General features: G+C 45.9%; 1 protein-coding gene across 20 annotated transcripts in view; it reads right to left on the bottom strand.

Annotated features, from left to right (window-relative positions):
* Nucleotides 1-26,595, bottom strand: part of SMARCD3 (SWI/SNF related BAF chromatin remodeling complex subunit D3) — a 289,042-nt gene that overhangs the window by 146,647 nt on the left and 115,800 nt on the right. For 10 of the 20 annotated variants that reach the window (XR_016348994.1, XM_089776877.1, XM_089776879.1 and 7 more), the window contains 2 exons: nt 23,834-23,876; nt 8,179-8,434 (listed from right to left, as the gene is read on the bottom strand). The exons of 1 other annotated variant lie outside the window; for it this stretch is intronic. Coding sequence is in view for 18 of the 19 variants with exons in the window: in XM_089776877.1 (XP_089633003.1) it covers nt 8,179-8,434; nt 23,834-23,876 (299 nt within the window). In the remaining variant the exon portion in view is untranslated. The remainder of the gene's footprint in view (nt 1-8,178; nt 8,435-23,833; nt 23,877-26,595) is intronic. 9 more of the 20 variants (XM_089776882.1, XM_089776885.1, XM_089776884.1 and 6 more) reach the window with 1 other exon arrangement.

Raw genomic sequence — 26,595 nt, 5'->3', positions numbered from 1 at the left:
TAGCCCGTGCCGCATGTAGCCGCGCGGCACAGGGTTCGAACAAGCCGGCATTTAAAAATGGCGCCAGCCGGCTTATGCAAATGAAGCCCGGGAAATTCAAATCCCGGGCTTCATTTGCAAGTGCGGTATGCCTACATTACCACCCTAGTTCGAACTAGGGTGGTAGTGTAGACATACCCTAGGTCCCATGGTTGAAGAAACAAAAGCCCTCTCTCTAACACCACCTGTGCAACCACGCATTTACTTTCTCAATTCAACGATCCCTAACCGGACCTTTTCCTTCAAACGGAAGGATGGACAAGAACACCACTTGTGTTTCAAATTTCTTGATCCTTCTTCCCAGCACTACATGATGCCTTTTTATTTCTCACTGCTTCTTTTACTTAGTTGGTAAGCCACGGTGGCACTTTTTTGTTTCTCTTACTGTGTTTTTTAATGTAAGGTATACATTTAAGATAAACCTCTGTGATGGTGTCTGAAAAGTTTCCATACAGCTTGCAGGGAGTTTACTTTTGGCACTATTCCTTTTAATTTCTGTTTAACAAATATCCTCATTTTTGTGAAGTTCCCATTTCTGAAATTGAATGCCATAGTGATGGCCTGCTGTGTTGTTCTCACCACAGGGATGTTAAATATTATTATATTATGGTCACAATTTCCAGGTGGTCCAGCTATCTTCATCTCATGGACCAGATCCTGCACTCTTAGGAATAAATCAAGAATTGACTCCCCTCTTGTGGGTTACAAAACCAGCTGCTTCAAGCAGCAGTCACTTAAGGTGTCAAGAAACTTTATCTTTACATTCCGTCCTTTGGCGATGTGTAACCAGTCCCAATGGGGATAGTTGAAATCTCCCATTATTATTGAATGTTATATTTTTATAGCTTCTGTAATCTCCCTAAACATTTCACAGTCACTATCACCATCCTGGTCTGGTGGTTGGTAATATATCCCTATTGCTAAATTCATATTATTACAGCATGGAATTATTATCCATAAAGGATTCCATGGAACAGTTCAATTCATTTATGATTTTTACTTCATTTGATTCTATGCGTTCTTCAAATATAGTACCACTCCCGCACCAGCACAACCTGTTCTGTCCTCCCAATATATTTTGTATTCTGGGATTACTGTGTCCCATTGATTATCCTCATTCCACCAAGTTTCTGTGATGCCTGATATATCAATATCCTCATTCATACCCATATTTTACCAGATTCCATCCTCTTCTCTTTACTAGGACATAGAGAATCTCTACTATTAGAGCCTTCCCTAAGAGATTTCTTTGTTTGATCCATGCGCTCCTCACACCTGTCAGCTTTCCTTAAATTGCTTTACGACCTTTTTCATTTTAAGTGCTAGCAATCTTCCCCCTTTCCCAAAAGCTTCCCCAGTTCCTAATAAATCTAACCCACTTCTCCCTGCACCCTACATCCACGCATTGAGACCTTGCAGTTCTGACTATCTATCTGGCCCTACATGTGAAACTGAAAGCAGTTCAGAGAACGCTACCATTGAAGTCCTGGATTTTAATCTCTTTCCTAGCAGCCTAAATTTGTCCTCCAGGACCTGTCTTCCCCCTTCCCTATGTCACTGGTTCCTACATGTATTACAATCACCATATCCTCCCTCATACTACACGTAAGCTTATCATAAAATCATAGAGCTGGAAGAGACTTCAGAAGGTCATCAATCTGTCTTGAGAGATCTGCAACTTTTGCACCAGGCAGACATGTCACCATACAGCTCTCCCAGTTATCGCAAACCCAGCAGTCTGTTTCCAATGAACAATCCCCCCATTACAGTACTAACACCTGTCTTTCCCTAATAACTGGAGTTCCTTCTTCTGGGAAGCTAATGGAAATCTTGGTCAGGAATTTAGGATGCAATACTATGTTCACCATGTAAAACATTGTTTAAGAAGCATCACTGTTTGTGCAATATGCTTCACAAGGAGATGAACCTGGAAATATGCTGAAGTATCTCCATAAACTCATTCCAGAGTTTTTGTGGGTGTACAATTTGAGCTCATGGTGATGAAAATTTGCAAACAAATGAAAATACATTTAAGATTTCTTAAATATCTTTATACCATTGGGTGTGCAAAAACTGAAGATCGGGGAATAGAAGTATGATGAGTTGATATTACACAGCTGCAAGATTAACTTTAGCAATATATAACCACCAAATCTCTTCTTCATAGAATCATAGAATAATAGGACTGGAAGGGACCTTGAGAGGTCATCGAGTCCAGCCCCCCGCCCTCAAGGCAGGACCAAGCTCCGTCTACACCATCCCTGACAGATGTCTATCTAACCTGTTCTTAAATATCTCCAGAAAGGGAGATTCCACCACCTCCCTTGGCAATTTATTCCAATATTTGACCACCCTGACAGTTAGGAATTTTTTCCTAATGTCCAATCTAAACCTCCCCTGCTGCACTTTAAGCCCATTACTCCTTGTCCTGTCCCCAGAAACCAAGAGGAACAAATTTTCTCCTTCCTCCTTGTGACACCCTTTTAGATATTTGAAAACCGCTATCATGTCCCCCCTTAATCTTCTTTTTTCCAAACTAAACAAGCCCAGTTCATGAAGCCTGGCTTCATAGGTCATGTTCTCTAAACCTTTAATCATTCTTGTCGCTCTTCTCTGTACCCTTTCCAATTTCTCCACATCTTTCTTGAAATATGGCGCCCAGAACTGGACACAGTACTCCAGCTGCGGCCTAACTAGTGCAGAGTAGAGAGGCAGAATGACTTCACGAGTTTTGCTTACAACACACCTGTTGATACAACCTAGAATCATATTTGCTTTTTTTGCAACAGCATCACACTGTTGACTCATATTCAACTTGTGGTCCACTATGACCCCTAGATCCCTTTCCGCCATGCTCCTTCCTAGACAGTCGCTTCCCATCTTATATGTATGGAACTGATTGTTCCTTCCTAAGTGGAGCACTTTGCATTTCTCTTTATTAAACTTCATCCTGTTTACCTCTGACCATTTCTCTAACTTGCTAAGGTCATTTTGAATTATGTCCCTATCCTCCAAAGAAGTTGCAACCCAACCCAGTTTGGTGGTATCTGCAAACTTAATAAGCGTACTTTCTATGCCAATATCTAAATTGTTGATGAAGATATTGAACAGAGCCGGTCCCAAAACAGACCCCTGCGGAACCCCACTTGTTATGCCTTTCCAGCAGGATTGTGCACCATTAATAATTACACTCTGAGTACGGTTATCCAGCCAATTATGCACCCACCTTATCGTGGCCCTATCTAAGTTATATTTGCCTAGTTTATCAAAAAGAATATCATGCAAGACCGTATAAAATGCCTTACTAAAGTCTAGGTATATGACATCCACCGCTTCTCCCTTATCCACAAGGCTCGTTATCCTATCAAAGAAAGCATGTAAAAGAACATAATTTGTTGGACCAAAGTCAACATGGTTTCTGTAAAGGGAAATCCTGTCTTACTAATCTATTAGAGTTCTTTGAAGGGGTTAACAAACATGCGGACAAGGGAGATCCAGTAGATATAGTATACTTGGATTTTCGGAAAGCCTTTGACAAGGTCCCTCACCAAAGGCTCTTGTGTAAATTACATGGCCATGGGATAAGAGGGAAGGTCCTTTCTTGGATTGAGAACTGGTTAAAAGACAGGAAACAAAGGGTAGGAATAAATGGTAAATTTTCAGATTGGAGAGGGGTAGCTAGTGGTGTCCCCCAAGGGTCAGTCCTGGGACCAATCCTTTTCAACTTATTCATAAATGATCTGGAGAAAGGGGTAAGGAGTGAGGTGATAAAGTTTGCGGATGATACCAAACTGTTTAGGATAGTCAAGACAGAAGCAGACTGTGAGGGACTCCAAGAAGATCTCACCAAACTGAGTGATTGGGCAACAAAATGGCAAATGAAATTTAATGTGGATAAGTGTAAAGTAATGCACATCGGGAAAAATAAACCCAACTATACGTACAGTATGATGGGGGCTAATTTGGCTACGACAAATCAGGAAAGAGAGCTTGGAGTTATTGTGGACAGTTCTCTGAAAACTTCCACACAGTGTGCAGCGGCGGTCAAAAAGGCAAATAAAATGCTAGGCATTATTAAGAAAGGGATAGAAAATAAGACCCAGAATATCTTACTGCCCCTGTATAAAACTATGGTATGCCCACATCTTGAATACTGTGTACAGATGTGGTCTCCTCACCTCAAAAAAGATATTTTGGCCTTGGAAAGGGTTCAGAAAAGGGCAACTAAAATGATTAGGGGTTTGGAACGGGTCCCATATGAGGAAAGGTTAAAGTGACTGGGACTTTTCAGTTTAGAAAAGAGGAGACGGAGGGGGGATATGATAGAGGTATATAAAATCATGAGTGGTGTGGAGAGGGCTGATAAAGAAAAGTTATTTATTAGTACCCTAAATAGAAGAACTAGAGGACACCAAATGAAATTAACGGGGAGCAGGTTTAAAACTAATAAAAGAAAGTTCTTCTAATAAAAGAAAGTTCTTCTTCACACAGCATGTAGTCAACCTGTGGAACTCCTTGCCAGAGGAGGCTGTGAAGGCTAGGACTATAACAGAGTTTAAAGAGAAGCTAGATAATTTCATGGAGGTTAGGTCCATAAAAGGCTATTATCCAGGGGATAAGGGATGGTGACTCTGTTTGTCAGAGGCTGGAGAGGGATGGCAGGAGACAAATCGCTTGATCACTGTCTTCGGTCCGCCTTCTCTGGGGCACCTGGTGCTGGCCACTGTTGGCAGACAGGCTACTGGGCTAGATGGACCTTTGGTCTGACCCATTACTGCCATTCTTATGTAGCCTCTGTTTCTCTGGAGGTGGGTGACAGGAGAGGGATCACATGAGGATTACCTGTTGTTTTCCCTCCCTCTGGGCACCTGGGATTGGCCACTGTCAGCAGACAGGACACTGGACTGGATGGACTGTTGGTCTGCCCCAGTATGGCCATTCTTATGTTATGTTCTTATGCACATATCGCGCACCTTTTCCAACCATCGCATATTGATGTCAGGGAAATGGCCCTTATGATCCACCAGCACCTGCAGCGTCATCAAGAAGTATCCCTTCCAGTTTATGTACTCCTTAGCAAGGTGGTCAGGGACCAAGATGGGGATTTGTGTTTCGTCTATCATCCCACGGCAGTTATGGAACCTCACTAAAGACAAATGCAAAGTGCTCCACTTAGGAAGGAACAATCAGTTTCACACACACAGAATGGGAAGTGACTGTCTAGGAAGGAGTACGGCAGAAAGGAATCTAGGGGTTATAGTGGACCACAAGTTGAATATGAGTCAGCAGTGTGATGCTGTTACAAAAAAAACAAACATGATTCTGGGATGCATTAATAGGGGTGTTGTGAGCAAGACACAAGGAGTCATTCTTCCGCTCTACTCTGTACTAGTTAGGCCTCATTCTTCCGCTCTACTCTGTACTAGTTAGGCCTGTGTTCAGTTCTGGGCAATGCATTTCAAGAAGGATGTGGAGAAATTGGAGAGGGTCCAGAGAAGAGCAACAAGAATGATTAAAGGTCTAGAGAACATGACCTATGAGGGAAGACTGAAGGAACTGGGTTTGTTTAGTTTAGAAAAGAGAAGATTGAGGGGGGACATGATAGTAGTTTTCAGGTATCTAAAAGGGTGTCATAAGGAAGAGGGAGAAAACTTGTTCATCTTGGCCTCTGGGGATAGAACAAGAAGCAATGGGCTTAAACTGCAGCAAGGGAGGTTTTAGTTGGACATTAGGAAAAAGTTCCTAACTGTCAGGGTAGTCAAACACTGGAATAAATTGCCCAGGGAGGTTGTGGAATCTCCATCTCAGACATTTATCTAACCTACTCTTAAATATGTCAATTTATCTAACCTACTCTTAAATATGTCCAATCAGGGATAGTCTAGACAGTATTTGATCCTGCCATGAGGGCAGGGGACTGGACTCGATGACCTCTGGAGGTCCCTTCCAGTCCTAGTATTCTATGATTCTATGATCATGGCAAAACCATCTGCTAGGATGGCCGCATTTCCCAGAGTCATTATCCTCCATAGTAGAATAGTATTGATTGCTTTGACTAGTTGTATAACAGCCCCAACAATAGATTTCCCGACTCTGAATTGATTCTCAACTGACCAGTAGCGGTCTGGTGTTGCAAGCTTCCACAGGCCAATTACCATGCACTTCTCCATGGTCAGAGCAGGCTTCATTCAGGTGTGTCTGTGCTTCAGGGCAGGGGAAAGCCATTTGCAAAGTTCCATAGAAGTGGCCTTGCACATGTGGAAGTTTTGCAGCCAATGTTGATCATCCTATATCTGAAGCACTATACGATTCCACCAGTCTGTGATTGTCTCACAGAACCAGAACTGGCAGTCCAACAGATTGTCAATTGCATTTCCATCAATGCAACAGCTTGCCTCTACAGCGAATCCATGGGATCTTGAGAGTTGTCCTCTTCCTGGTAGAGTGATGTGCACTGCCAGCAATTCTAGAGAAGTGATTATTCCCCTTTATTCAGAACTGGTGAGGTCACATCTGGAGTACTGCGTCCAATTCTGGGGGCCCCCACTATAGAAAGGTTGTGGACGCATTGGAGAGGGTCCAGTGGAGGGCAACCAAAATGATGAGGGGGCTGGAGCACTTGACTGACAAGGAGAGGCTGAGAGATTTGGGCTTATTTAGTCTACAGAAGAGAAGAGTGAGGAGGGATTTGATAGCAGCCTTCAATTTCCTGAAGGGAGGTTCCAAAGGGGATGGTGAGAGGCTGGTCTCAGTAGTGATGGATGGCAGAACAAAGAGCAATGATCTCAAGTTACAGTGGGTAAGGTCTAGGTTGGATAGTAGGAAAGACTATTTCACTAGGAGGATGGTAAAGAACTGGAATGGGTTACCTAGGGAGGTGGTGGAATCTCTCTCTCTCTCGATTTTTAAGTATCGGCTTGACAAAGCCCTGGCTGGGATGAATGAATTGGGATTGGGCCTGCTTTGGGCAGGGGGCTGGACTTGATGACCTCCTGAGGTCTCTTCCAGCTCTATGATTCTATGATAAACAGAAGTTCACAAGCAGATAGCAGCAAAGATGCCTCACCCCTCACAACCTAAAAAAAGCAAATACACTACAGTACTGTGTTAAACTACTAAAAAAATAGAGAGACAGTTTTAAAAACACTTGAAAAGGTAAGAAGATTGTTTGTGTTAGTTTAATTTAAATGAAGATGGTTAAAAGCAGCAATTATTCTGCATAATAAAGTTCCAATGCTGTATTAAGTCAACATTCAGTTGCAAACTTTTGAAAGACCCACCATAATATTTTCTTTGGAGTTACAAATATAGTCACCATTCCCATGTTTTTCATATCTCTGAGATTCTACTGTATTTGTACATTGAGGCGAGAAACCTGAAGGAAGTGTGAGTTGAGGGTAGAATAAGAACAGTCAATAGACGGGAGGAAATAGGGGTTACTGAGACAGCTGGAAGGATTAGAGGTGGAGTGCAAGGAAATCGTCTCAGAGTCGGTGACAAGCAAAAGGGGGAGGGAAGAGGTCACATTAGGCTTCTTCACAGATTCAGAAGGACGTATAGAAACTGTAATGATTATCTCACCTGACCTCATGCATAACATGTAGTTGGTATCATGAGCTTTCGTGGGCACAGCCCACTCATGATACCAGCTACATGTTTTGTTAGTCTATAAAGTGCTACCTGATGATTTGTTGTTTTTTAAGTTTATCCCGTACAGACTAACTCAGCTACCCCTGAACCTCATGCATAACACAGTTTTGATAATCTCAACACAAACCTTTATCCTGTCCATCACTTCCAGCTGAACTAGAGGGCATCACAGAACACTAGAACTGGAAGGGACCTTGAGAGGTCATCGAGTCCAGTCCCCTGCTCTCATGGCAGGACCCAGTACTATCTAGACCATAACTGATAGACAGTTATCTAACCTGCTCTTAAGTATCTCTAGAGATGGAGTTTCCACAGTCTCCCTAGGCAATTTATTCCAGTGTTTAACCACCCTGACAGTTAGGAACTTTTTTCCTAATGTCCAACCTAAACCTCTCTTGCTGCAATTTAAGCCCATTGTTTCTTGTCCTATCATTAGAGGCCAAGTACAACAATTTTTCTCCCTCCTTCTTGTGACACCCTTTTAGATACCTGAAAATGACTATTATGTCCCCTCTCAGTCTTCTCTTTTCCAAACTTAAACAAGCCCAATTTTTTCAGTCTTCCTTCATAGGTCATGTTCTCTAGACTTTTAATCATTCTTGTTGCTTTTCTCTGGACCTTCTCTAATTTCTCCACATCTTTCTTCAAATGTGGTACCCAGAACTGGACACAAGACTCCAACTGAGGCCTAATCAGTGCAGAGTAGAGCAGAATGACGACTTCTCGTGTCTTGCTCACAACACACCTGTTAATGCATCCCAGAATCATGTTAGCTTTTTTTGCAACATCATCACATTGTTGACTCATATTTAACTTGTGGTCCACTATGACCCCTAGATCCCCACTTTAAATGTACTCCTTCCTAGACAGTCACTTCCCATTCTATATGTGTGAAACTGATTGTTCCTTCCTCAGTGGAATACTTTGCACTGGTCCTAAACTTCATCCTGTTTACCTCAGACCATTTCTCCAATTTGTCCAGATCATTTTGAATTATGACCCCTCCCAGTTTGGTATCATTTGGTGTACTCTCTATGCCAATATCTAAATCGTTGATGAAGACATTGAACAGAACCGGTCCCAAAACTGACCCCTGTGGAACCCCACTTGTTATATGTTTCCAGCAGGATTGTGAACCGTTAATAACTACTTTCTGAGAACGGTCATCCAGGCAATTATGCACCCACCTTACAGTAGCCTCATCTAAGTTGTATTTGCCTAGTTTATTGATAAGAAGATCATGCAAGAATGTATCAAATGCCTTACTAAAGTCTAATTATACCATGTCCACTACTTTTCCTTGATCCACAAGACTTGTTATCCTATCAAAGAAAGCTATCAGATTGGTTTGACATGACTTATTGTTTACAAATCCATGCTGGCTGTTACCTATCTCCTTATTTTCTTCCAGATATTTGCAGATGAATTCCTTAATTACTTGCTCCATTATCTTTCCTGGCACAGAAGTTAAACTAACTGGTCTGTAGTTTCCTAGGTTGTTCTTATTTCCCTTTTTATAGATGGGCACTAGATTTGCCCTTTGCCAGTCTTCTGAAATCTCTCCTGTCTTCAATGATTTTCCAAAGATGATAGCTAAAGACTGGGATACCTCCTCTTTCAGCTCCTTGAGTATTCTAGGATGTATTTCATCAGGCCCTGGTGCCTTGAAGACATCTAACTTTTCTAGGTGATTTTTAACTTGTTCTTTTTTTATTTTAGCTTCTAAACCTACCCCCTTCACTTTAGCATTCACTGTGTTAGAAATCCTTCATCAGATTTCTCGGTGAAGACCGAAACAAAGAAGTCATTAAGCATCTCTGCCATTTCCAAGTTTCCTGTTACTGTTTCTCCCTCCTCACTGAGAGGATGCTCAGGTATCATTTTCAAATTCCAAATAACTAAGAATCCACCTTATCCAAAGGTCAGTTGTTCCAGTGGTAGTTCTCTCACTGATAAAAAAAATTGTGTCGTATTTCTAGTCTGAATCTGTTTAGCTTCAAGCTTCCAACCAGTAGGTCTCATTGTGTTTTAGTCCCTTGGATCAAAGAGCACTTTCTTATCAGAAATTGTCTCCTCATTTGGTATGTAAAGACTGTCATCAAGACAACTCTTAACCTGCTCTCAACTAAACTATATATACTGAGATTTTGTTGATTTTTTTTCTCTGCAGAATCTTGCCAATTTCTGCATCAACAGCAAGGAGAAGAAGGGCTCTAAGATCTAGTCAAAAGTGGCAAAGTGGACTGACAATGACAGTCAGAGGCGTAGCGAAGAGGAGGCAGGAGGGGGCAACGCTAGGGGGCACCAGGCCGGGATGAGAGGGAGTGCATGCTGCGCAGACTCACCTGGCATGGGTGGTGACTTATATGGCCATCCCACCCCCGCCCCTTCCCCCCCCCGGCCCCGGGCCATCCCTGCTGTGAGCAGTGTTCAGTCAGCTCCCCCTTGCCTGTGCATGCTGCTGGCTGCTGCTGCCACCATACGCATCGCTTCCAGGTGACCGGGGAGACGCCCGGGCGTGACGTGACATCACGGCCCGGGACTTTAAAAGTGTTCGGTGCTGCGTGGTGCCGTGCGGCCTAGCTTCCAGTTCGGAGTCTGGGGACTTCTGAAGCCCAAGTGCAGAGTCCGGCTCCACAAAGTGGAATGCAAAAGATACGGCAGGGCAGGGGGAAAACTAGGGGAAAGGGGTGGGGAGGAAGGGACTTGCACAGAGGGGAAGGGGAAAGGGAAGATACAAATGCCAGGGGGCCAAGTACAGACAATGAGGAAAAGGGCAGGAGGGGAGGTGTCAGTGGGAAGGGGGAAAGGGTGATGCTGGGATAGGAGAGGAGAGGGGAAGGGCATTAGGGTCTAGAGGGGGAGGTGCTGGGAGAAGGCTTGAAAGGAAGGGTGGGCATAAGAAAGGTGGGGATGGAGCAAGTCATGTGTGAGGGCAGAGAGGGGCATGAGGGAATGGGGGCAGAGAGTGGTGAGGGGGTAGGCATCAGAGAAAAAGAGGGCAAAGGGGGCAGAGGCAGTGATGGAAGGGGGAGGCACCAGAAGGTTGCAGGGCTAAGGGAAGGTGCAGGTGCCAGGGGATTCTGGGTGTCAAGAAGAAGGGCAGACACCTGCAGGGGAGGGACCAGCACCAGAGGAGAGAGGCAGGGCAGGTGTGTAGAGGGAGGTGTTAGAGGGGATGAGAAGGGGTAGCTCATCTGATTAGAGTGGGGCTACTGGAGGAGTGGGCACAGGAGGGAGAGAAGGGCTGGTGGAGGGGGCAGGTTGCAGGAGGGCTGAGGGCAGTGAGAAGGCAGGAGTCAGGACAGCAGAGGAGGGTGAGGAACTGGGGGGCAGCAGGCACCAGGGGAGATGATGGAGCAAGGAGAGGAGACATGGCAGCAGAGAGAAAAGGTAAAGGTTTAAAAATTTTTATTAATAACTTGGTATGCTGCCCATGGCCAGTTTGTTTGCACCCCACGGTGCAGTTTGGGTTTATGTAGGGATCAACACATGGCCGGCGAGTGGGAGCCAAAACAAAAAAGTAGTCAGTGTAATGATCTTCTGTTGATATGCGTTTTAGCAGTTAAATTCTTGGACTGTCATTGCTCATGAAAAGTGCTGTCACATGGGTAGAAATCGGATAAATATTGCATTTTATTAATATCAGCAGAACTGACTTAAATAGGGCCTGTGTGTTGTGTAGTCTTGCCTTAACATTTGTATTCATGCGTGTCAGTGTCAGAGAAGCTATTTGTATGTATTTGCTTGCATATGCAACCACACTTAAGTTGAGGCCCTCAGCATGTTCTGTAAGTATCAGTGTGGCCCCTGGGGCTTCCAAAGTTGAGTTGCCCTAGCTCATCCCTGACAGGTGTCTGTCTAACCTGGTCTTAAATATCTCCAGTTATGGAGATTCCACAATCTCCCTAGGCAATTTATTCCAGTGTTTAACGACCCTGATAGGCAGGAAGTTTTTCCTAATGTCCAACCTATACCTCCCTTGGTGCAATTTAAGCCCACTGCTTCTCATCCTAACCTCAGAGGCCCAGGAGAACAATTTTTCTTCCTCTTCCCTATGATACTCTTTTTGGGTATGTCTACACTGCCACCCTAGTTCGAACTAAGGTGGCTAATGTAGGCATTCGAACTTGCAAATGAAGCCCGGGATTCAAATATCTGCATGTTCCTGGGCGCTGCCATTTTTAAATGCCCCGTAGTTCGAACTACCTGGCCGCGGCTACATGCGGCATGGACTAGGTAATTCGAATTAAAGCTCCTAATTCGAACTACCATTATTCCTCCTGCCGGGATATTTAAACTAGGGTGGCAGTGTAGACATACCCTTAGATACTGAAAAGCTGCTCTCATGTCCCTTTTCGGTCTTCTCTTTTCCAAAGTAAACAAGGCCAATTCCTTCAGTCTTGCCTCATATCTCATGTTCTCTAGACCTTTCATCATTTGTGTTGATCTTCTCTGGACTTTCTCCAGTTTCTCCATGTTTCCTGAAATGTGGCGCCCAGAACTGGACATGATACTCCAGCTGGGGCCTAATGTAGATGGCTCATTCCCTGCCTAAGGGACGTGAGACTGGGCAGGTTAATTTCCAATCCTCCTGTTTATTCTTTTCCTAAGCCAGGAGGGCACAGTAGTTCTGATGGGGGCTCTGCAGGAAGGCAGCCCGCACTTCCCCCCTGCCTGAAACCTTGTGCAGGTGTTAAACAGCTGTCCAGCCCATCCTAGAGGTGACTGCATTTCAGCGTGCCTGAAGCAACACACCACCAGCAATGGAGAGGAGAATGGCTCCCGGGCATGGCTTGCTCATGACTGCTTCAGTCCCGTTGGATGGGCCTCAGCCTCTTTTCTTCCCCTCCCCCGCTTTGCAATGGGGCTGTAGACTCTGGGGGAGAGGGGTGGAGGTGTGTCTACATCTGCTGTGGGGAGACGTTTCTGTATTAATCATTCCCTCACTGAAGTTTTTAGCTTTGTATTGAGTCCTCTTACATGGAAACTTTGTATTACATCTTGGTAGAATAGTCCCTAGGACAAGTGAGGCAGAGACTGTCCTTGTGGGGCAAATGAGGTGGGAATGGATAAGGCGGAAGGTGAGCACCTCAGGGCAGTTGCAAGGGTTGGAGAGGGGATGGAAGCCAGATCCAAGATCAATGAGCCCTGGGAAGTGGGCCCATTGAAAGGAGACTGGACCTATGGATGCCTTGGGGGTCAGCAGCAAGGGCCTGCTTTGGGAATCCCCCTCTTTGGAGCTGAATATGGCAGCATTGAGACACCACCCAGAAGCCGGCGCCACAGACACTAACTGCAGATTCACGGGACGGCTCTCACAGATCTTGCACATGCATAAGATGATAGATCTGCAGAAGGGGGGGCAGTAGCGTAGCGAGGGGGCCGGAGGGGTCAGTTGCCCCAGGGCACCATGCTAGGGAGGCTCCAATTTAATCCCATTCTGCTCCCCCCATTATCCCTTTAGCTCCCGTGCTCCTACTCCGCCTGCCACCGGCAGCTGGAGCCTCCTCCCTGCCTCTCTGCTCCGAGCCCAACCCTGCTCCATCTCCACTGGCGGGTTAGTGCATGTGGGAGCCTGGCCCCAAACTGTATGGGGTGGGGGGAAGATGCGGTACAAGTTCCCCTCAGCTGAGCACCAGCTCCAGGGCCGTGCCACATGGAGGGGGGGGGGGTGCAAATTTTTCCTTTGCCCCCGGGTGCATAACACCCTCGCTACACCTCTGATGACAGTCCATTAGTGTGGAGAAAGAAAGTTTGGCCATGAAGATAGAAGATCTGCAGGAAAAGAGAACAGTTTGTAGCAAAGAAAGTGAGTGGGACATCCATCAAAGAAACTCAGCAATATTGCAGCAGCAGCAGAGGAAGCTGATGGTGGGGGAGAGCCAAAGACAGGGCTTCCCAGGACAGACCTGTGGAACAGGACTGCAGCAATCAAGGATGGTAGCAAATACAGACTGGAGGGAATCATGAATTAGAGTGAGTAGAGCACAGAGAAGAAGAAACTTCATTAACACTAATGGGACTGGAAGTCTCAGAAAAAGAGGGTAGGGGACAATGGTGATATTGAAACAGATAAGTCTCTGTTTGTAGAAGGCAAACTCTGCAAGATCAGAAAGTTGTACTTGGTGAAGAGCAAATAAAGTGAGTAGCGATTATGGTGAGCATGTCACAGTAAAGGAAAGAGGTACCTAACACATCTAATGAGTTGTCAACCCCAAAATATGAAGTCATCATGGCTGGATCTTGCAAAATGTGACGACAAAGATGGACAGAAATCAGGGTCAGAGAAGGTGGATGTAGAAGAAGCTGGGCAGATGGAGAAGGGAAAAAGGAGGGAGGATGGAAGAGTCAGATGAGCACTGCTCGGGAGAGAAGGCATGAAGGGCTGGAAGCAAGGGAGGGAGCATGACACCCAACCACAATTCAAGACAGGGACTTTAAGAGAAGTCACCATAAAAAGAGAGCCTATAGAGGCTGTTGTCTGATGGGGAATCCAGGTCTTGAGAGCCAAAAGACCAAAGGGAATAGATGATGAAGAGGTCATTCATGGCTGTGATCATTTTTAGATGGAACTGGCATTCAGAGAGAACAGGAGTAGACAAGGAAAGAGGGCATGGAGTAGGTGGGACGGGTATAAGATTTGAAAAGAAAAGATCACAAGAGTGACGAAAGAGGGAAAAACATATTTCAAAGTTAAGGTTGCTGACCCACTAAGCTATCAGCCTTGTAATATTGCAACATAGCTGCTTATGTATTACACTAGGCTGAGCTGGCTATGTACAATTAAATATATACAAAATTAAGCACAGTTCAAACAGCTAACAATGATAGCAGCTGTGCTGGCTCTCAGCAAAAAGCAACATCAAATTCCAACACTGACTGGTTGCAGTGCAAGCTTAATCAGAGCAGCTGTGTGACGAGGTGGGTGCGAAGCATTTGCCCTTTCTCCAGCCTCTCTGCCAAGGCAGGAAAAAACGTCTTGAAGTTCTGTGACCACAGACCCTCTATAGTATGGGGCAGCAATGTGTGTTCATGCATGCGTATGCGGAACCAATAGCTGAAACTGACGATACAACTCACTGTCAATACTTCTCCCGCTCCATTCGCAGAGAACAAGATCCTTTTAAGAATGAGTACAGTTTGTTTTGCGACTACCTCAAACTCCAGGAAACACTAGAAAAGGCAACAAAAAGGCTGGGGATGACGGAAAAATATTTGTCACATATTATAGTTATGTGGAGGAGCTGGAGCAGCAGTGTTGATATCCAGTTACTGATTGGACAGAAAGCTTTCATATTTGGAATCATGAACTGTGCATGCTCCCAAAAGCCACAGCTTTTCCAGTTCTGGCAGAAGTGGCATTTATGCTATTTACCTACCACAGAAGGGAGGGAGAGATAAGAGGAGAGAGGAATTCTGCGGAAGATTAAATTACATCCCAGTGGTGCTACCACAAGCTCAACTGCACCAGTGAAAAATCGACTGCAGATAAGATTCTTGCAACTTTGAGGGGTTTAATCACCATATCAGTGATTTAGCTGGCACAATGGTAAAAACTGCAAATGCCACATTTTGTCTACACTAAGGCATCCCAGGTGCTATCACTAGCACAGCTTTTGGGTAAAATTCCCCAGTGTAGAAAAGGCCTTAAGCACCGCTGAGTTACCAGCAATATAATAAACAAAGAAATGGGTTTTTTGCTGCCAGTGGAGTCAGTTCCATTTGCAGGAGCTACATGCTTTTGTTTTGGGAAGGAAGGAAATTGCAGCCTTTAACAGGGGAATAACTTAGAATCATGGAATCATAGAACAGCAGAACTGGAAGGGATCTTGAGAGGTCATCGAGTCCAGTCCCCTGCCCTCCCGGCAGACCCAGTACCAGACCTAGACCAGGGCTACTGAACACAGCCCATGGGCCACATGCGGCCTGCAGAGCCTTGAGCCGCTTCCCAGGCCGCCTGCCTGCCTCACTGCTGGGGCTCCAGCTGCAGCACTAAGCTGTGCGACTTTGAGCCAGGCCGCATGCTCAGGAGCTGCCGGCCAACAGGGAGAGGGGAGTGGCAAAAGACGAAGAGCACGCCTGCCACGTCTGCCACAGCAGCAGCGCCACACTGGTGCATGCACGGGGAGAGGCGTAGTGAGGGGGAGGCAGTTGCCCCCAGGTGCCACGCTAGGAGAGTGCCAGGCTGGAATGGGAGTTCAGCGCACAGCCCCAGGCAATGTGGTGAGCCGGGAGCAGCTGATGAGCCATATGCTCCCTGTGCAAACTGCAATCAAGCCTCTGAGGCAACTGGGCTGAGCAGGAGCAATCACTTCCAAGATAGGGTGTTCTGTACCTCTGGTGCCTGGCTCTGCAGAAGGGGGATTTGGTTGCAGGGGAGGGGGAGAGGGTTGGGGGTGCACTGGGTTTGAGCGGGGGGGGGGGGGCTGGACTGGAGCACACAGGCCCACACATTGCAGCAAGCCAGGAGCTGGCAGTCACGTGCTCGCTCCTTGTGCAAACGGCAGTTAGGTTGAGGCAGCCGGGCCGAGCGGCGGGAACGGCCACTTTAAAAGTAGGGTTACCCGTCCCATACCTCCAGAGCCTGGCTCTGCGAGAGGGGGATTTGGTTGGGGAGGACTGGGGGCACCTGGCTCTGGGGGAAGAATGGAAGCATCGGGATAAAGCAGTAGGCTGAGGTGTCTGGCTCTGGGGCAGGAGAGGGGCTATTTGCAATTAGTTTGATTTGTTAAAATTGTGAAGCCAAAACAAAAAAGTAGTCAATATAATGGTTTTCTGTTGATGTATGTTTTAGTAGTTGAATTGCTGAACTGTCAGTGCTCATTAAAAGTGCTCTCATATGGGTGGAAATTGGGTAAATATTGAATTTTATTAATATCAGCAGAACTGACTTAAATGAGGTCTGCAAGTTGTGTAGTCTTGCCTTAATCTTTGTATTCATGCCCATCAGTATGAAAGAAGCTTTTTGAATATATATTTGCATAAATACTTGCATATATTTGCATATACATGCAACCACGCTTAAGTTGTGGCCCTTGGCATGTATTGTGAGTATCATTTGTGGCCCCGTGGGGCTTCCAAAGTTAAGTAGTCCTGGTCTAGACCATCCCTGATAGATGTCTAACTAACTTGCTCTTAAATATCTCCAGAGATGTAGATTCCACAACCTTCCTAGGCAATTTATTCCAGTGTTTAACCATCCTGACAGTTAGGAAGTTTTTCCTAATGTCCAACCTAAACCTCCCTTGCTGCAGTTTAAGCCCATTGCTTCTTGTCCTATCTTCAGTGGCCAAGAAGAACAATTTTTCTCCCTCCTCCTTCTGACACCCTTTTAGATACCAGAAAACCACTATGATGTCTCCTCTCTCAGTCTTCTCCTTTCCAAACTAAAGAAGCCCAGTTCTTTCAGTCTTCCTTCATAGGTCATGTTCTCTAGATCTTTAATAATTCTTATTGCTCTTCTCTTGACCTCCAATTTCTCCACATCTTTCTTGAAATATGGTGCCCAGAACTGGACACAATATTCCAACTGAGGCCTAATCAGCGCAGAGTAGAGAGGAAGAATGACTTCTCGTGTCCTGTTCACAACACTCCTGCTAATGCATCCCAGAATCATGTTTCCTTTTTTTGCAACAACATCACACTGTTGACTCATATTTAGCTTGTGGTCAACTATGACCCCTAGATCCCTTTCTGCATTACTCCTTCCTAGACAGTCGCTTCCCATTCTGTATGTGTGAAACTGATTATTCCTTCCTAAAAGTACTTTGCATTTGTCCTTATTAAACTTCATCCTATTTACTTCAGATAATTTCTCCAGTTTGTCAAGATCATTTTGAATTATGACCCTATCCTCCAAAGCAGTTGCAACCCTTCCTAGCTTTGTAGCATCTGCAAAATTAATAAGCAGGGGTCGACAAATTATGGAAAACCCTACTCACCAGACAAAAAAGGGACTCGCCACCCTCCCCCACAAAAAGTGTTTTTTAAATGGCATAAATTCCTAATAAGAATAAGAACAGTAATTACTAATAAGTTATTAATAAATATCTTATAAACCTTTACCTTTTCTGCTGCCATGTCTCCTCCCCTTGCTCCATCAGCTCCCCTGGTGCCTGCTGCCCCCCCAACCCCTCACCCTCTGCTGTCCTGACTCCTGCCCTTCTCACTGCCCTCAGCCTTCCTGAGACCTGCCCCCCTCCGCCAGCCCTTCTCTCCGCCCTGTGCCCACTCCTCCAGTAGCCCCACTCTGATCGTGTGAGCTACCCCTCCTCATCCCCTTTCCTAAGACCTCCCTCTACACCCCTGCCCTGCCTCTCTCCTCTGGTGCTGGTCCCTCTCCTGCAGGTGTCTGCCTTTCTGCTTCACCCCCAGAATCTCTTGGCCCCTGCACCCTCCTGGTGCCTCCCCCTTCCCTCATGCCCCTGTGCCCGCTCAGATGCTTTGCTCCATCCCCGCCTTCCTTATGCTCACCCCTTCTTTCAAGCCTTGTCCCAGCACCTTCCCCTCCCCTTCTAGCCCCCAGTACCCTTGCCCTCTTCTCTCCCAGCATCACCCTGTCCCCCCCTCCCTCTGACACCTCCCCTCTTGCCCTTTTCCTCATTGTCTGCACTTGGCCCCCTGGCATTTGTCTCTCCTGCCCCCTGACCCTTGGTGCCTTCCCCTGTCGTCGTCTTCTCCTGACCTCCTCCCCTCAGCACAATTCCCTTCCCCATATTTTTCCCCTCCCCTCCCCTCCCCACAGCCCAGCCCCTTCCCCTCCCCAGGAGCCAGCTCTAGGTTTTTTGCTGCCCCCCTCCTCCCCCGTCTGTTGTTGTCTTTTACACGTTTGCATTTTGCAATGGGTTTTTTTTTTGTTTGTTTTCTTTTTTGTTCTGGCATTTTAGCTCTATAAATAGCAAATAGCATTTTCATTCTTTTTTTCCATAAAGGAAAAGGCCTTTCAAGTGAACTCCTCCTTTCACTGGCTGCTGGGTCACAGCAGCCTTTTCCCTGCCCTGTCCAGCCCCTCCCTATGGGCAAGCACCCCTCACTCCAGACCCACAGGGGGAGCAGAGTGCAGGGACAGCACAGAGCCAGAGGGGTGCAGGGAACAGTGGGGGAGTACAGGGGTGGCACGGGAACGGGAGGCACAAAGCCAGAGGGATGCAGGGGTAGCAGGGTGCGGTGGAAGCACGGAGAATGGGACGTGGGGAACAGGAGGGGCAGAGGGATCGGGGTCTAGGGGCAGTGCAGGGAATGGGCAGCACAGAGCTGGGGGGGCAGGGATCGGGGGGAGCAGGGTGTAAGGGCGGTGCAGAGCCAAAGGGTCGCAGGGAAGAGGGAGAGCAGGGGGGCTGGGGTGCAGGGGAGGCGTGGGGAACAGGCGGCACGGAGACAAAGGGGGGCTGGGGCCGTGGCAGGACTGGAGCCGGCGGGGCGGAGCCTGGCTGTGCTGCGCACCGCAGCCAGCTCCCAGGGACACACGGTCAAAGCCGAGCTGCCACGGCCCTTTGAGATCAGTGAGGCCAGGTCACGCCAGCGTCCTGGCATCCTGTCCCACCTCCTCGCGCCGGAGCTGCATGCAGGCAGCTCTGTGGGAAGAATCGCCACGCTTCCCCCTTCCCAGCGGCGCTGTGCTCCTCTGCCAGCCGGCAGATCAGACGGGGCAGATCGGATGGGGCTGCGCCACCCGTAGTGTGGGCTTCGGCCAGCCCATCACAACGGCCCACTGGGCCAGTCCGCCCCTGCACTTGCCAACTGGAAAAATCTACTCGCCACGGGCGAGCGCGTTTGTCGAGCCCTGTTAATAAGCATACTCTCTATGCCAATATCTAAATCGTGGATGAAGACATTGAACAGAACCCCTGTGGAACCCCACTTGTTATACCCCTTCAGCAGGATTGTGAACCGTTAATAACTACTCTCTGAGAACGGTTACCCAGCTAGTTATGCACCCACCTTATAGTAAGTTGTATTTCCCTAGTTTATTGATAAGAAGATCATGCGAAACCATATAAAATACCTTGCTAAAGCCTAGGTATACCACATCTACCGCTTCTCCCTTATCCATAAAGCTCGTTATCCTATCAAAGAAAGCTATCAGATTGGTTTGACATGATTTGTTCTTTACAAATCCATGCTGGCTGTTTCCTATCACCTTCCAGGTTGTTGCAGATGAATTCCTTAATTACTTTCCATTATCTTTCCTGGCACAGAAATTAAACTGACTGGTCTGTAGTTTCCTGGGTTGTTCTTATTTCCCTTTTTATAGATGGGCACTAGATTTGCCCTTTGCCAGTCTTCTGAAATCTCTCCTGTCTTCCTTGATTTTCCAAAGATGATAGCTAAAAGCTCAAATACCTCCTCTATCAGCTCCTTGAGTATTCTAGGATGCATTTCATCATTCCCTGGTGCCTTGCAGACATCTAACTTTTCTAAATGATTTTTAACTTTTTATTTTAGGTTGTATCAACAGGTGTGTTGTAAGCAAAACTCGTGAAGTCATTCTGCCGCTCTACTCTGCACTAGTTAGGCCGCAGCTGGAGTACTGTGTCCAGTTCTGGGCGCCACATTCCAAGAAAGATGTGGAGAAATTGGAAAGGGTACAGAGAAGAGCGACAAGAATGATTAAAGGTTTACAGAACATGACCTATGAAGCCAGGCTTCATGAACTGGGCTTGTTTAGTTTGGAAAAAAGAAGATTAAGGGGGGACATGATAGCGGTTTTCAAATATCTAAAAGGGTGTCACAAGGAGGAAGGAGAAAATTTGTTCCTCTTGGTTTCTGAGGACAGGACAAGGAGTAATGGGCTGAAAGTGCAGCAGGGGAGGTTTAGATTGGACATTAGGAAAAAATTCCTAACTGTCAGGGTGGTCAAATATTGGAATAAATTGCCAAGGGAGGTGGTGGAATCTCCCTCTCTGGAGATATTTAAGAACAGGTTAGATAGACATCTGTCAGGGATGGTGTAGACGGAGCTTGGTCCTGCCTTAAGGGCGGGGGGCTGGACTCGATGACCTCTCGAGGTCCCTTCCAGTCCTATTATTCTATGATTCTATGATTTTAACTTCTAAATCTACCCCATTCCTGCTAGTATTCACTATGTTAGGCATTCCTTCATCATCAGACTTCTTGGTGAAGACTGAAACAAAGAAGTCATTAAGCACGTCTGCTTGGCACCAATGAAGGTGGCAATGATTCTTTGTCTGTTTAGTATCTGGTGTTAGTACTTTTCCTCTCTAATTGTCTACCAATGGTTCTTATCTGCCATTTTTGACTATCCAGTCTTCAGGTGCTTATAGACCATTTGTTTTTCATGTTACATTCCAGCTCAGCTTTCTCTCTGATATTTTTATACCCACTGCCTCTTCTTGTTTCTCCTCCCCTTCCCATTTTTTTCTTCCTTCCCTCCCTGCCCCTCTTCTGCCCCCCCTCCGGCCGCCTCCTTCCCATATTTATTTTAGTTCTCGATACCCAACATTCTGGTCTTCTGAAGAAGTGGACTGTGCCCATCAAAGCTCATGATACCATCTACATGTTTTGTTGGTCTTTAAAGTGCTACCAGACCATTTGTTGTTTTTTAAGCTTCAGGGGGTAGCTGAGTCAGTCTGTACAGGATAAACAAACAACAAATGGTCTGGTAGCATTTTATAGAATAACAAAACATGTAGATGGTATCATGAGCACAGCCCACTTCTTCAGATGACTGGAATTTATCTTTTACAAACTAACTCAACTACCCGCTGCTGCCATTTCCAAGTTTCCTGTTACTTTTTCTCCCTCCTCACTGAGCAATGGGCCTACCCTGTCCTTAGTCTTCCTCTTGCTTCCAATATTTATAGAAAGTCTTCTTGTTTCCCTTTATGTCTGTAGCCAGTTTGAGTATGAACTTCCATTCATAACTTCCAATACACAACGTAGAAAGGTCTCTCTCAAAGATCTTTCTATATGGCAGTTGTGCGATTTCTTCTGGAATAATGTGTCCAGTTCTGTAGTCCAGAAGGATGTTGATAAATTGTAGTGGATTCAGAGGGTAATTAGAATGATTAAAGGATTGGACAACTTGCCTTATAATGAAATATTCAGGGAGCTCAATTTGTTTACTTTATTGAATAGAAGGTGAAGGGGTGACTTGATCATAGACTACAAGTACCTACATGGGAAACAGACATTTGATAATAGAAGGCTCTTCAGTGTAGCAGACAAAGGTACAACAAGAGCCAATGGCAGTAAATAGAAGAGACACTAATTCAGACTAGAAATAAAACCAAATTTTTTAACAGTGAAGGTAATTAGCCACCGGAATAATTTTCTAGGTGGTGATTTTTCTCTCACTGCAAATTTTTAACTCAAGGTTGGATTCCCACCCCCATCCCCAATAGTTCCAATGGGAATTGATTCAGGAAAATTCTGTGGCCAGGACCAGATGACCACAATGGTCCCTTCTGGCTTTATGATCTATCAGTCTAAGATGGTGTGATGGTGCAGTCAGGGTTCCCCCCAAATCCTGCACCCCATCTGCAGCAAGAACAGACTCCACCAGCCTGTAGAATAGAGGGTTTAGTGATTCTCCAGGATACAGCACAGATGTTACTACAGAAGTTTGGGCCAGGATGCCTCAGATCCCTTGGGTTAGGGTGGTGTATCACCCCCCTAGACCTCCAGCCCCCAGTTTAGGCTCACTCCCTCCTGTTTCCCCACCAGCAACTGACCTTTCCCCCAAAGCCTCCTGTTGGTCTCTGTCTCTCTCCCTTGGAATCCCCTGTTATCTCCTCAGGCTGATCCCAGGTGTCTGGGTTAATACACATTTGGGTGAGTCAGTGGGAATCACACATCACAGCACAGGGGGACCCAGGGTCACAGAGCAGTCAGCCCCCACCCCCACTGCGCCACAGATCTGCAGGGGACCAGTGTGTAAAAGATGTCAAACTGAAAGAATACAGAGCCTGATCACCCATTCTGGGAAAGGACAAGCTCCCTGAGGAGCAGAGATACTGCTCTAAATTGAAAAAATTAGGAGAATGTGAGTATTGTGAAGTTCCTGGATTTAACAGCAATCAAATTTTTAAACCAGCAACACTTGGAAACTTGGTATGTTCTAAGGACTAGAAGGTTAGGCCTGAATCTTTCAGACAGGAAGGCTGCAGAGACAGGGTTCACAGTTGTGAGACAAGATACCTGCACCTTATGGGAGCCAAAGGAGCATTAACATGTTGGAGTGGTTGGTCCCATGTATTGATGGAGGATAAACCAAGGGCTTGGAAGCTGGGAATAAACAGTAGAAAAGGGAACAGTAGAACTGGGAATAAACAGTAGAAAAGGGCTGACGTTGCGGGAGGGTTTTGAGTGTCTATCAAAGGGGCACTGACATCTCGAGTGAGAGTGGCAGTGGAAGAGAGGCTAGTATCAAGTGATTGATATAAAGTTGCTTGTCACAAAGGCGATAGTTTTGTCTTTTGGGACCAGATGGTTGCTTGGAGGGGGGACATGTGGGTATTGGGAGGATGATCAGAAATGAGGTGATGTGAGGGTTCTGCTCCAAGACAAGGTGGGAGTGATTCAAGTCAGGACACTTATTATGGGGTCAGCATGCTATCTTAGAAGTAAGAGGATGCCAGCACAGAGAAAGAGCTAAGGGCTCGTAAAAGGAAGTTGGAAAGTTTAAGTAATAGGAGGAAGTCAGACAAATCAAGTGACCATAGAGGGTCACACAAAGACAGCTAGACTAATTCTCAGGGGCACATCAGTTAATTCTCTGAACAATCCAGACCCTTTTATCTCTGTAGTAGACATTGATTAAGCCAGTTTATTTGCAAGAGAATATGGTTGAAAATGAGGAACTGAATGAACTGCTGGGCCACTATAATGTAAGAGGGCACAAGTGCCCAACTGTGTCCTTTGTAGCCCAACCCTGCAGCCCTCCCTGTTTGCAGCAGTGTCAGCAGGGCAAACCCCTCGCACAAGGCGGACACAGGCCGAGCTCTGCTCCACACTCCCAGCCCCAGCATTGGCCTCACTCTCTAGACTTTCACCCAGCAGGCTACTTACTTCTTAATTATAGATCTTTAAAACAAAAAGTGAACGTACGTGTTAAAATCCATCTGAATAAACAAAGGTGCTGAGCAGACTGTGAAGTGAATAGGAAATGAAAGTGACTCACCCTCTGAGGGAGAATTTTGTCAGCCATCTTCCTCCTCTTGGCACTGTACATTTTTTAAAGAAAAAAACACGTTACCATGGTGACAGATCTAGGAGTAACGAGGCCACCTGCTAAATTATCCTGACATCTCCACATGCTGGTGCACAGCTGTGCATGTATTGGCAAAAGGGTCTCACCCAGACCCAATACCTAGGACCCTCTCTCTCGGTCTCTTTGGGAGCTAAGAAAAAATTCAGGGCTTTCTGTCACAGATCTTGGAAAAAAAGTCTTAAAGTTTTGTGATAGTATGGGGCAGCAATGTATGATTGTGCATGCCTGTGTGTGTCAGCTCTCCATCTCACGCTCTATGAACACATTATAAATATGGGAGTCAGTGAGAGAGCATTTATGTAGGAACGTGCGTGCAGCCATATGTATACACACTCAAGTGTATATGTACATATATATGCATACTTGATGGTGTGCACAGCTACTGAATGACTTTTGAAACAGATATTTGTGTCCATGCATGTCTCTGTTTGTGTGTGTGGTGGTGGTGGTGGTGGGTGTTTGTGTGATTACACAGATACAGGTAGTGTATGTACATATTATTTACACAAGAACATTTGAATATCTGTATCTCTAGGTCAGTGTGTACCTGTATGGTATAAATACAAATATGATGCATCCAAGTTCCAAACACAGGCATGTCTTTGGATACGTACACACTCACACGCCTCTTTCTAGGAGGCATGTATGTATGTGCGCATGAGGGACGGTGATGAAATAGGAAACAAGCAAGGACAATTTCCCTGGATTTGACTTTAAACCATACACGCTGTTGGTGCCCATCAAGCTGTTTCCTTACAGCCTTAGCAGTACAGAAAGAGGAGAAACTTGGCTTCCCTTCTGCTCAAGGAAGTGTTGCTTCCATCCCTGGAAACCTCTCCCCCACCTGCTCATGCTCTGGGGTTCTCCCGCCCTCCTTCCCCTTTCCCATTGCTCTGGAGAGGCCCCCTTAATTTCGATCTCCCCAGGAACAATGTTTTCACCAGTTTCCAGGGGTGGAACACGCCCTTCCCATGCTCACTACTGATGTGCCGCCTTCTTCCTGGGGGGGGCCTGGGACACCAGGCTCTCTGCTCTTCTTGGGGCCAGACTAAGACACTTTTGGGGTGGGGGAATGTAACTGACCTTCCCTCTTTCCCTCCAGCCCAGCTCTGGATTTGGCCCAGAGTATCTACAAACTCATCTGCTGGTCATACTGGAGCGGAAACATTCCATGGCAGTTGATGTGCGAGATGGGGGGAGAGGGCTGGGGTAGGGAGGAGCTAGTGCTCCTGGCCTGGATGGGAGGGGAGGGGGGTTAGTGACTCTCACCAGCTAGAGGAGGGAAAAAAGGCCACCCCTGAAATGACAAGGGGGGGATGCCACAATAATTGCAGGCGAAAAACAGTGACAACTGGGTGAGGCAGAGCCGAAAGCAAATGGGATTGTGCACTTGGAGCACCCAGTAAAACTGAAGAGGAATTACACCCCATCCATACCCCCAAGAGTCTGACCGAGACCTGGGAATTAATCTCCTCTCTTCCTACACCTAGCCTCTCATGGCAAGGAATTTGCCCTATCCCCTGAGCCTGACAGAGATGGTACTGGAGGAAATGCAGGGAAAGCAGAGGAACCTCTGAGAAAAGGACAGGAGTAGAGAAGAAAACCAGGATAAAGAATACAGTAAGCCCCATAAGAGCAGACATAAAGGAGGAAACACAGGAAGCTTTTTGGTGTCTGCTACAGGGCTTCAGCTACAACCGGCTTTCACTCTGGACAAAAATGTGAGGATCAGAAGGTATTTCCTCCTGCAATTGGGGCATGAAACAGACTAGCTTCCATGTGATGATCCTTGGGAACTACGCTCATTCTTAAGCCTCTAACTATTCCTTCTAGGGCCTGCTAGGGTGCACCCAAGATGTGTGGGCAGTGCCAGTACATATTCCTAAAGTTTGTAGATGCACCAGTGCAAACACTTTGGACTCATGGGAGCTCCCAATGCACCAGACCTACAGAAGCAGATATTACATGAAACCAGATGTAATTACACCACTAATGCACTGCCTGAGACTGCAAGTACCCATATTGTTTGCCCTACAAACTCTGCATGTGAATGTGACTCTCAAGCATTTATCAGCCATAAATCCAGTCTGGAGGAGTTGGTTCAGACTTTGCAAATTCAGAATCTGATGAGTTCTAATAATTTCTGCTTCTTAAATATCAATTATAATTATTACTTAGTTGCCAAGAGTGCACTGGGTATTGTACAAGATTAAACAATGCAAATTCTACCAGAAAAATTACATATACGTCAGAAATTCCCCCTCCAGTTCTAGTTAGTTACTTTCTGTGAATGTCATTAGTGTATTTCACTAGTGAATGTTTGTAGATGGTGAAAATCTCATGAATACTTGTGCAAATGCATTTTTCCACTAGAGCTGATGGTATAAAGTATTCACATCAGCAAGCTGAAATCTCTGATTTGTCTGCTCGTGTTTATAAAATATTCAGTTAACCAATCAGGGAGCAGAGGTATTATTATGCAAAATAGATGATCAATCATAACCCATGAAAAGAAAGTTAAAGACCAAGTCAAAATAAGTAGCTAGCAAACACTCTTGACTAAATTGAAATATGCAATAAACATTCTAATACCTCCAAACAACAAGAAAATTAATAGAAATCAAGGTCTGGTTCAGCGGCAGTTCCCAAATGAAAAAGTATTCAATGAATTT

This window comes from Pelodiscus sinensis, chromosome 2, assembly GCF_052426305.1.
Source record: "Pelodiscus sinensis isolate ZL-2025 chromosome 2, ASM5242630v1, whole genome shotgun sequence".
NCBI lineage: Eukaryota > Metazoa > Chordata > Testudines > Trionychidae > Pelodiscus > Pelodiscus sinensis.
The sequence above is the reverse complement of the archived record's forward strand: the minus strand, read 5'-3'. Positions and strand labels throughout refer to the sequence as shown.